Consider the following 12,205-nt stretch of genomic DNA (forward strand, 5'->3'; position numbering starts at 1 on the left):
TTGTTATTGTTTTGAAATTTTATTGTTCTTATCTTCTTTAGTGCGTCATGCAAACCCCTATTTTGAATAATGCTTTTTATAGGATAGGGTAGGGGGCACTGGGGTTGACTCTGTGGAACCAAGGGGGCGGAGGCCCGAAACATTTGGGAACCACTGTAATAAACATGAAAATGCATGGAAAGTTCAAAATCCAGATAGGAGCCTCGGATGGGCCATAAAGCCACCAGCAGATGCCTTCTCTGTTCATCCTTATGGCTCCTGGTTTCTCAACAGCTTTCCCCCAATTGTCTGTATTTCTTGAAAGTCAATATGGTGTAGTGATTCTATTAAGATAATCCCATTCAGCTGCAAATTAACTTTTTGGCCACTCATTATCTCTCTGTCAGGAGGATAAAGGGGTGGGAGACCATGTACATACCCACCCTGGGTTCTTCGGAGGAAGGTTGTGGCAAAACACAAAAGCATCAATCTTCCAAGACCCTGTTCAACGTACCCCTAATTTCCTTAAAATCCCAACACTACAATCTGAACAAATTTTTACAAATGAAGTAACAGCTAAAGCGAAGGCACATGCGAACCTGGGCTCTCTTGGTTCCAATTGCACAGGCCTTGTTACAAAAAGCAGGGCTGCCGTTGGAAAACTTCTCAATCTGATTTACTTCTTTCTCCCTTTGCTCTTCTGATGATGCCTGCCAGACAGGTCAGATTGCTCTGCCCAGTCACCAGCCAGAGGGGCGGTGTGAGTAGAAGCCGCAGGATATTAACCAAGATAATCTGGCCACGGTGATACACGCCCCCGTCTCAACCGGATCAGCCGACTGTAACATGATCTACTCAGGGCCACATCTCTGAAAAGTGTTTGGAAACTGCAATTGACAGAGGATGTGACTGCAAGAGTCTCAACAGAGAACTTCTGTTTGGGAATCCCCAATGAAGATGATGGGCAATAGATTCAGGACAGACAAAAGGATGTACTTCTTCACTCAGCTAGTAATTAAGTTGTGGGATTCACTGCCAGTGGATGTTTTATTATCGTTATCAATAAAATATTTATATCCTGCGTTTCCTGTATTTCAGACTGAGTGGTAAAGTGATGGCCACTAGCATAGATGGCTTTAAAAGGGGAAGGAGAGAGATTTGTAAGAAACTGAAACTGTTCAAGATTTTCTGTTCCTTGGCTCCATCATCAACAAAAAAAGAGACTGCGACCAAGAAATCAGAAGGAGATTGAGACTGGGAAGGGCAGCCAGGAAAGAGCTAGAAAAGATTCTTACGTGTAAGGATGTCACTGGTGACCAGGATCAAACTAATTTATTCCACACTATACCCCATTACTATGTATGGGTGTGAAAGTTGGACAATGAAGAAAGCTGACAGGAGGAAAGTAGATTCCTTTGAAATGTGGTGTTGGAGGAGAGTTCTACGGATATTGTGGGCTGCCAAAAAGACAAGTGGGTTCTAGATTAAATCAAGCCTGAACTCTCCCTAGAAGGTAAAATGACTAAACTGAGGCTATTACTTTGGTCACACTATGAGAAGACAAGAGTCACTGGAAAAGACAATAATGCTAGGAAAATTCAAAGGCAGCAGGATAAAAGGAAAACCCAACATTAGATGGATTGACTCAATAAGGGAAGCCACGACCCTCAGATTGCAAGACCTGAGCAAGGCTGTTAATGATAGGAGGTTTTGGAGGACATTAATTCATAGGGTCGCCATCAGTCGGAAGCGACTTGACAACATACACACAGAGATTCATGGAGGATAAGTCCATTGGATGCCCTGACCTGGATAGCTCAGGCCAGCCCAATTTCTTAAGATCTCGGAAGCTAAGCAGAGTCGTCCCTGGTTAGTATTTGGATGGGAGACCACTAAGGGAGTCCAGGGTCACTATGCAGAGGCAGGCAATGGCAAACTGCCTCTGAAAGTCTCTTGCCTTGAAAAGCCTACAAGTCGGCTGTGACTTAATGGCACTTTCCACCACCACCAAGTCCATTGGTGACTACTAGCCATGGCGGACAAACAGAACCTCCACATCCAGAAGAAGTAAACCAACATCAGGGGAAGCCTTTGGCCTCTATGTACTGTTTGTTGGCCCTCCAGGACAACTGGTTGACCTCTGTGTGGGACACTGGTTTGATCCAGCAGGGTTCCTCTCATGTTCTTATGAACATATATCTTCTTCACTAGCTTCCAATTTGTTTCTGGGCCCCGTGCAGAGTTCTTTTATCTTTAAAGACCTGAATGGCTTAGGAGCAGGATATCTGAAGAGCCAGAGGGTACAAAATCTGCCTTTTTAAAATAAACTTAGAAACCAGTGTGACTTTTAATAGCCAGATAGGACAATAAATAAACCTGTTACCAAATCTCCAAGGGACATCACAAGTCCCTACGTTTTAGGCACCAGCAGCTTTTGCACCCCAGTAAGGAGAACTGATACAAGCAAGAATTCCTACTGGCTGTTTGGAAAAGGGAGGGGTGGACTGCCAGACAGCAATTAGAGGCCCAGACAGGGCAAGATGACACTACAATGATGGAGATTACGCAACCAGGCCCGATGACTATGAGCCCTCACGCACATGGCCTCCCCCCACAGACACTCGTCAGTAATGACACTAAGAGGGGGATGACTCCTTCTGCAGCTGGTGAGCTGCGTCTGAGGGCTTAGCTTTTCATGCATGTACCTCATCTTAAGTCCTGTTCACATAGAGAGCTGATTCACATATTATCCTCTTCGTGAGGGAACAGTGGTTCCCCCCCACCTTTTCTTTTTCAAACAGATAAAATGGAGGAGAGGAGGACCATTTATTTGATTGTGTTTATTTCATTTATACCCCAACTGGGACCCAAAGCAGCTTAGGTGTGCAGCCGAGGAAGCTCTGCATGAGAGAGACAGATAGATTCATTGGTGTCTGCTCGTTTTCAGATCCTGAAGAAAGAAGCAAACGACTTCCACTGAGACTGACCCACAGTATATTTGGGACAGAAAGCCCTGCTTTGCACAGCATATTATTAACTTGTGGCCTTTGCTCCCCCATGATGCGGCATGGCAACTCCTTTAGCTTTAAAAAGGGGATCAGGCAAATCCGTAGAAGATAGGCCCAGCAATGGTAATTAGTCAGGATGGTTAAATGGAACCGCCGTGTTTGGTGGCAGGATACCTTAAAAATACCAGCTGCTACAGAGGAACAGCCGAGGGGGCTTCAGAGACATGTTCTGGGAGATTATGGTACTGAATATCAGTTATTGAGGGAGGGGTCGGTGAGGAGAGACGGAGACTTCCTGCCCTGCTTGTAAGCTTCCCAAGAGCATTGGGTTGGCCAGTGGGAGAGCCAGGCACCTTTGGTTTGAACTGGCAGGACCCATGTCCCATCCCACCAACTGACATAAACAGGCAATGGGGAACTCTCAGAACCAGCTTGCCTCTTGCCTTTCATGAGGGTTCCAGAAGAAGAAAGGTGTTTCAGACTATCCCTGTCTTATTTACTACTGCTATCCACTTTCTATCAGAGGTACAGCACAGCACACACACACACAAAAACCACCCTCCCAGATGGATCCAGATTGGCCTCTTCCCTGGGCCATCTACCTGCCAAATCCATCCCACAACAGCACGTTTGACAAAAGCGCTGTGACGCCTCCTTGTTCAGAGTGAATTTTAACAGCTAGGTTAAGCAGGCATGGGAGATTTTGAAATGTACTGTGTGTGTGTGTGTGTGTGTGCACGCGTGTGCGTGCGTTAAGAGCCATCAAGTTGCTTCTGACTTATGGTGATCCATAAAATAAGTTTTATATTTTTATCACATTTACTAGCTTTGTCAGGAGGAGGTGGGTTGGAAATATACAAGAAAATCCTAAGCAGAGTTGAACTCTTCTAGGTCCATTGATATTAATGGACACAGAAGGGTATAACCGTGCTTAGGGTTGCATTGATAAATAAATACTATATTTACACCCTGCGTTTCACCCCAATGGGACCCAAAGTGGCTGACATTGTTCCCCTCTCCTTCATTTTTCCTCACAATCACCCTGTAAGGTAGGCTAGGCTGAGTGAGAATAACTGGGCCAAGGTCACCCAGCAAGCTTCCAAGTCATGATGCTTTGGTACTGTGGGAGAGGGTTAATGTTAAAATAAATTTAAACCCTAGCAGTTCCTGGGCCCTGAGATACTCATGTAACAGTGCAGGAAAGAGAACACATTTCTTACAAAGACACAATGCACAGTCGGCAGTGAATGAGACAGTGGTTCTAATCTTACCTTGTGGTAAAGCCTGGCCCTCCTGGGTAAGTGGTGCGCCCGTACATTCCCGGCTGCACGTAGCCCTTGCTGGTGGAGCCCTCTGGGAAAGACTGCTGCCCCATAAAGGGAGGAGAGTTCATTCCAGAGCCACTGCTGGCCACACTCGGCATCATGGGATTGCCAGAGGTGTTTCCCCCAGGGCCCATGGGGTTTCCGAAAACCTGCAAGATGTTAGAGCCCAAGAGATGCAGTGTCAGGGAGCGAGAGAGCATGACAGAGACTTTCACCAGTTTTTTATAGGAAGACAAATCCCATTGTCATTTGGAGTGACAGGTATTATTCTCCTTATTCTGTACAATCAATAACCTGAGTGTGGAGTTAGGGACACTTTTTTTTTAGCATTCATTTTTTTTAGCATTTCTTCAGTGCCTTTAAATAGCAGCCCAAGACACAAAAATGTAGCAAGTGAAGCTTTCCCCATTCCAGAAAAAAAGCTTCATCTGTCTAATTTCTATGCAGTTAAAAAAAATGGCAACCCTAGGTACAGTAAGACAAGTGCAGTACTATGGGTGCAGAAGAAAAGCAGCATCAGACGGATGAATGAATGGTATACAAGAAACAATGAATGACACAGAGGAAATGATGGAGATGTGAAATTAAGCTCCACCTGCTACATTTGCCATTCCCCACCACCTTGTCTTATCCCCAGTTTATCATATGACACTCAATATTAGAAAAGTAGAGTAGATACTCAAGATATTGGGATTCATACAGACTGTCATCACTTTGCACATATTAACCAACAAATAAAAGCATAAATGTTCAAAGGTTAAGATGGAAAGAAAACAGACCAAGAGATTTTACAGGGGCATCTCCTGCTTAGCATGATAGCAAAAGGAGCCAACCGGAAGGACACTCTGCTAATCCTTGGCTGGCTGGCAGAGCAAAGGCATAGCAATACAGCCCTGTTTCAATGGGTTGAGACTGGAGTAGCACCTCTTAGGATTGCACAATTGGTGCGAGGTATCGGGAGCTCGCAGAGAAGCTGAGCTGAGCTGTGGGCTATTTATGCATTTGCTTTCCTCTAGCTCTGGGCTTCCTTAATTTGTTTATGCAAAGCATTTTCACCCTGCCTACATTCTGAAGTGGCATAATCCACTCTACCGGCCCAGATTCCACCACTTTTGTCTGAAAGTATAGGCCAGGCCCAGCCTAAGCTTCAAACTTAGGAGAGGAGGAGGAGTTTTAAAAATCAGATGACTCTTTCCCAAAGGGGAAGGTTTGGTTTGTGGCAAGTAAATAAATCTTCTCGTTTAGTAACAGAAGGGGCTCCAAAGAATGGGAAGCTCCCCTTGACGTCTACCCTTTAGCTCAAACAACAAGTTATTTATGTACAAGGATGATGGAAAGCAGCAGATCCTGGTGGGAAGTGAATTTTATCTTATCTTTTACATTCTTTGCTGCAGAAGGGGAATCTCCTTCCCTCCTCCTCACCCACCAGCTTTCAGCTTGCAGAACAGGGGGAGGCAGAGGTTTTCACAAACCTCATGTGAATCAGCATTGCAAGGCGGGGAGGGGGGAGGGGGGAAAAACAAGGTAGTTCGTGCCGCTGTCCCCATGAAGCCTGAAGCTAATTGAGGTGCCTCTGGCCTCATCTCCACCCAGAAGCAGGAAAGAGGAAGAGAGGGAGGAGGCCTTCGTCCCCCCTCATTCCCTCTGCAAGGGAGCCAAAGGGGCGGAACCTTCCCTCTGAGAGCCAGGGGAGCTCAGACCTAGCTACAGGCAGCAGGGGAAGGGCGAGAGGCACGATAGCCATCAACCCCCCTCCTCCCCAGACCTTTGCTGTAGAAGAAGAAGAGTTGGTTTTTTTATATGCTGACATTCTCTACCACTTAAGGGAGACTCAAACCGGCTTACAATCGCCTTCCCTTCCCCTCCCCACAACAGACACCCTGTGAAGTAGGTGAGGCTGAGAGAGCTCTAACAGAGCTGTGACTTGCCCAAAGTCACCCAGCTGGCTTCGTGTGTAGGAGTGGGGAAACAAATCCAGTTCACCAGATTAGCCTCCGCCGCTCATATGGAGGAGTGGGGAATCGAACCCGGTTCTCCAGATCAGACTCCACCGCTCCAAACCACCGCTCTTAACCATTACACTACGCTGGCTCTTCTTCTTCCCCAGACTTTCGCAGTAGCAGATTCCCCACTACAAAAACTTTGAGAGCCGCTGGTAGACAAAATTCCTTCTGGGGGAAGAAAAGCAGAATATAATTTATAAGAGTATTAATAACCCCATTAACACACGGGGCAGAAAGAAAATTTAAAAGACAGGCTCAAAGTAATGCAGTGAATGCGTAGGGATTGGAAATGGCAGGGGAGAAGCGTAAGAACCAGATCGGCAGTAGCGCCTTAAAGTCTACCAAAATTTCTGGCAGGGTATGAGCTTTCATGAGCCACAGCTCACTTCTTCAGATTCTTCAGATTAGCAGTAGAGTAAGACCGACAGCGAATACTTAGCATGTATATCTCGCTTTCAATGGTCACAGTGCATCAGGTACATTGTCATGTTGTATAAGGTAGGGCAATACTATTACCCTCATATTACAGATAAGACTGGAGGGAGGGGGTTGCTTGCCTAAAGGCCATGAGAGATTTGAGCTACGGGTCTTCCAACCCACCACTCATCCTTTTACCATGCAATTATAAGCTCAGTTACAAAGTCCACTGACTTATTGGATGGCCCAGGGTAGCCCAGTCTCATCAGATCTTGAGCAGGATTGGCCTGGTTAGTATTTGGATGGGAGACCACCAAGGAGGCAATGGCTAACCACCTCTGCTTCTCTTGAAAAGCGTAAGGGATCGCCATAAGTCAGCTGCAACTTGACGGCACTTTCCACTGAGTCAATGGGCTTAGACGGGCGTAATTCTTCTTAGGATTGCACAGTTAGCCAGGCTGCTACACCAGTTCAGGAAATGGTTTTGATGGCGGGGGAAAGGCAAGCTGATGTGGAAGGACTGCTTAGGAAGAAGTGACAATGCTTTGCTTCCTTATCCTTGGCAGATCTTAAACACAGTTTTCCCTTTTAAAAAAAGTTCCATGCTGCAAGAACGATACAGATCCAGAAGACCCCACACACACACACACCAGGTTTTTCAGGCCATACACCTCTGAGATCAGATATTATAAAAGCTATTTTGCAGAAACAATGTGTGCCTGAAAACTGGGATAAAAATAAAGGCTGTGACTCAGTTAAGGAGATCCAGAGTTGATTACCAATTAAAATACATAGGACTGAATCTGCATGAATTTGGGCATGAATAAGACAATAGTTCTAAAAGGAAAAAGTATTCTTTGTTTCCAGATCTTGTAAGTATGTGCTGCTGCAGGCACTCTCTGAACAGGCATTCCTTCCTATGTGAGAAATAGGAATGCCTCCCAACAAAGTGCCTGTTTACATCAAAAGCCTTGAACAACTTTTAAAAGGGGCCGTAGCTCAGTGGTAAGAGCATCTGCTTGGCATGCAGAAGGTCCCATGTTCAATCCTCAGCAGCTCCAGTTAAAGGGACTAGGCAAGTAGGTGATGTGAAAGATCTCAGCCTGAGACCCTGGAGAGCCGCTGCCAGTCTGAGTAGACAATACTGACTTTGATGGACCAAGGGTCTGATTCAATATAAGGCAGCTTCATGCGTTCAAAGGTCTGCTGCCTCCATTATTGGGGTGGGTGGGCTTTTTTAGAAATTAAATTTTTAATACATGAAATTGACTAACCATTGCAGTCCCATTTCAAAGGTGGACCACAGATAAAAGAGTTTTCTCAGAATTGTGAGCTTCGGGCAGTAAATTGGGCTTCTAGAGGCTACTTTGCAAGGTAGACAAGAATGTGCAACTCAGATGCCATGCTTTCCCTCCGGTCTCTCACCCCTCCTCTTCCCCCCCCCCCAATCATTTTGGAAGGCTGTCCAAGCTACCTGACTCTGGGACGTGTTGCTGACTCCCCACACCGTGGTTACCACTGAGAGAGATCCTGCAGGCTGATTGGTATTCTGTTGCCAAGGTACTGACTCGTAGGCATATGAACCATCACTAGGGGAGAAAAACAACAACAACAGAGGCACAATTTAATTAGGAGCCTTTGGGGAAGTGACAGGAAAGCGGAGCAAAAGAAAGGAGAGGAGATTCGTAGCCAGGCAGGGGGAAGGAGTGGGTGAGCGGCAGGAAAGATGGGAGATGAGAGAATTCACACATGGAAGTTGATTGCTCGGTGGATGCAATATCAGAACTTGCAAGTGTGAAATAGACATCATGGACAGAGCCTTTATTTACTTTATTGGAAATAAACCTGAGCAAGGCTCTCAGGACAGCTTAAGAAAATACAAGAAATATCACAAAAACAGCAGAGTATCATAAAATATAAAACATACCATACAATTAAGGGGGAAAAACCCTTCCATTCTACCCACAACGAAGCAGCTGAAACAATGTCAAATTAACATAAAAGCAGCCAGAAACTAGGCACCAGCAGGCAGCATAACAAAAACTGGGGAAATCCCCAAGCCCAAGCCAACTCCTTCCCCCCACCTTAACAAAAGGCCTGGTGTGGCATAGTGGTTAGAGCGTCGGACCAGGACCTGGGATGACTGGGCTCAAATTCCTCGCTCAACCATAGAAGCCCACTGGGTGGCCTTGGGCCCGTCACAATCTCTCAGCCTAACTGACCCTCTCAAGGTTGTTGTAGTGAGGATTAAATGGAGGAGGTAGGAATGATGTGAAAAGCCCGTCTGGGTCCCCGATCAGAGAGAAAAGCAGGATATAAATTTTTAAAATAATAAATAATCCTGATGAACAACAACGTCTCCACCTGCCATTGGCAGGTCACCAAATCAGGAATTTTTTCTATCATTTCAAGCACCACAGCGGAGGCCATTCACATGTTCAGGGCTGGGGTAACACTGCTGCTGGTGTGTGTATAGAGAGAGGTTGCTATAGGGATGTTGATCCCAAGAGAAAGTTCTCCACCTCTAAGATCTTACCACATGATATGGTATTATCACGGCAATTATCCCCACCCATGCCAGGGGATGATACGCTGATGGCTGTGTCACAAAGGAAGAGCTCGAACACACGAAACACAAAGCTGCCTTACACAGAGTCAGACCATTTGGCTTGTTTAGATCAGTACTTCTGTGCCAGAGTTTTTCAACCAGGGTTCTGCAGAACCCATGGGGTTCCATGGGCAAGCTGATATGGAAGGATTCCACCAAAGGTTCCACAAATTTAAAATACCCTGCATCAGTCAATACTTTATCACCTGTTTTTATTTATATTTTTCTTTACTTGGGCGAGGGACAGGATTGGATCTTCGCTCCAGATTCTGTGGAGGCTTCCTCTGCTAGGGCACTCCCATCCTCTGCAGCTAGCATTTCCCTGTGCGCAATCTCAATTTCATTCAATGTGCCCTTACACATGCGGAAGTGAGTACGGCAGTGGAGGAAAGCCTTTGCCGCAACCAGAGAGAAATGCAAAGGGAACAATGTCACAGGATCCAAGCCTAAGATTTGACAGGGTGCCACCAGATGCTACAGGGGTTCCTCATCCCAAAAAAAGGTTGAAAACCCCTGGTCTGCTCTCCCAATGGCTGTCCAGGTTCTCAGGAAGAGAAAGCTCCTTCCCCAGCACGGGCGGCCCAAGAGCTTCATAACTGAAGATGCCAAATCTTGAAGTGGGGACCGTCTGCATGCAAAAGGGGGCGTTCTACCAGTGAGTCAAGGTCCCGCCCTTAAGTTTTATTCAGAAGAAAGATTGTACTTGGAGGGTACATTCAAAAATGTACTCTTCCACTTGTATTCTGAAGTGGTCTCATCCAAGAAGGAATCTGCGATGGGACTCTTCTGAACACATTGCTCAATTCTGAATTCCTGAACAGGTGGGAAATGGGAAATTCCCTGGATGGACAGAGGCAGCAGAGGGGAACTGAGAACTGGGTTGGGAAGCTTTACTTAATTCGATAAGAGATCGGTGTCTGGGTGAGTGCATGGGCCTGACAGAATACAAACCTGGGAATGGGTAAGAAATGAGCACCATGGGTGGCTGGGAAGCAGCGTCAAAGCAGCGTATGGCCAGAGAGGAAAAACTGCTGGCGGGAGAGTCGGGTAGCGTGGAGGGGAGAAGTTTATGGCTGCAGAGCAAGACCTGCAGCCAAGGATGAATGGTGGTGTACGCACATGTAGAAAGCTGTGGCCAGAGGTTGCCTGAAAACAGAAACCGAGGCCAAAATGCTGTGTGACTGTACATACACCGTACTCCATCCTTGGCTGCAGGTCACTACAGAGAGATGGCGAAGGAGCGGCTATGGATTTTTCAGCTGCAGGGAAGGGGACGCGAATGCATTCTGCCTACTCTGGTCAAGCGACCACGCAGTGCAGTTCCAGACGATGGCAGAACTGAGCTCTAAGGTTTCAGCATAAGTGGTGAGCGTGGGGCGGCTTTAGGCCCCCTACCTACAATACAAGGGGGCCCATCCCAATAGCGTTTTGCACCTGTTAAAATGCTTGCTCTGAGACAATTAGAATTTGATAGCAAGAACTGAATTCAGGGACCTACATAAATCAGACAAAATCATACAATTACTATGTATAATTATTTTGTTTCTGCTTTTCTTAGGGGGAACGGCATGGAGCCATGCACGGCTCTGAAGCCTTGCTCCTGATTAATGAGAGGCCTCTCTGGATTTGTATGATTTCATGGCGATATCATATATTTATTTAATTTGCTTCATTTATACCCCGTCTTCCTCCACAACGGGGACCCAAAGTGCCTTATATTGTTCTCTTGGCCTCCGTTTATCCTCACAACAGCCTTGTGAGGTAGGCTAGGCTGAGAGTGTGTGACTGGCCCAAGGTCAACCAGCAAGCATGACGTATTTACGCACACTTTCATGCTTCCTCGCAGTCCCTAAGGGCTAAAGACGTGGGTTCCTTTAAGCGAAACCAAAATTTCCTGGGCTGTTGAATTCTGTGCCAAGCATAAAATTCTGCTGCAGAGCCACAAAATATGCCCAGCCCCAATTCGTTCCCAAGGATGACAAAGAGGTGAGCAGATGGACAGAGCGTGAGGACAGCCCAGGCAGAGCCATACTCACCCATGTGGGGTGGGTGGGAGCGATGGTTTCATTGGGTTCATTGAGTTCATTGGCTACAGGAAAGAGGAGGGGTTGGGTGCGGGATCTCCCAAGGGGACAGCGGCAGCCTCCGAGTGTCAGCTCCAGCTGGGCTAGAGAAAAAAGAGAAGCAGAATGCAGGACGTTAACCACCAAATGACAGCAGCCATGTTGCACACGAGAATGCAAAGCTGCCCACCAGCAGGTTCATCCGGGAAGCATGCAACAGGAATCAGTCCAAACACTGGCTGTTGCCGAGCTCTCCAGTCCCACCCACCCGAATACCCCAGGAGGCTCTAAAGGAAACAGACCGGCATTTCTGGCTGTTCCCAGACCCTCAGTAAAAAGACGATATGCACAGAAGGACTGCAAATCATGGAGTGTCGTGCCTCAAGGCACAGGTGGTTGAATTTTTGCTTTGTGGTACTCAAAGCAATTTTGCTTGGGCATTTCAAGCAACGAAAGGCTCACACAGACTAGATGGGTATTAAAGCTCCACTAATGGATGGGGACACCTTTCTAGTCTCTCTCAGCAAACAGGCACACAGTGACATACACAATACATAAAGCTCTCTAAAAATATCACCCAATGGCAGCTGATGCTCAAGGCTCCACCCAGCAGATGCTTCCTAATGCCACACACCAGAACCTCCAGTGTCTCTGCCCATCAGGCGCCAGCCGGCTCTCTTTGCCTTCCTTGGAAACTCTACTGGGCTCTGAGTGCATGCACGAACATTTTTAATTATCTTTTACTAGGAGAAATACAAAGCAGTGCCAAAATGTACTTGTGAACCAGGATGAAGAGCTCAAA

The 12,205-nt window shown here is 46.6% G+C and overlaps 1 protein-coding gene across 2 annotated transcripts in view; it reads right to left on the reverse strand.

The window, feature by feature from the left end:
- ZMIZ2 (zinc finger MIZ-type containing 2) overlaps positions 1–11,503 on the reverse strand; it is a 42,934-nt gene extending 31,431 nt beyond the window's left edge. The window contains exons 1-3 of one of the 2 annotated variants that reach the window (XM_056860466.1): positions 11,377–11,503; positions 8,207–8,321; positions 4,259–4,461 (exon numbers count right to left, since the gene is read on the reverse strand). In XM_056860466.1, the coding sequence (XP_056716444.1) occupies positions 4,259–4,461; positions 8,207–8,321; positions 11,377–11,426 (368 nt within the window). In that variant the 5' untranslated portion in view covers positions 11,427–11,503. The remainder of the gene's footprint in view (positions 1–4,258; positions 4,462–8,206; positions 8,322–11,376) is intronic. The other variant, XM_056860468.1, reaches the window with a different exon arrangement.
- Between the last annotated feature and the right edge of the window lie 702 nt (positions 11,504–12,205).

This window comes from Euleptes europaea, chromosome 14 (genome assembly GCF_029931775.1).
Source record: "Euleptes europaea isolate rEulEur1 chromosome 14, rEulEur1.hap1, whole genome shotgun sequence".
NCBI classification, from domain to species: domain Eukaryota; kingdom Metazoa; phylum Chordata; class Lepidosauria; order Squamata; family Sphaerodactylidae; genus Euleptes; species Euleptes europaea.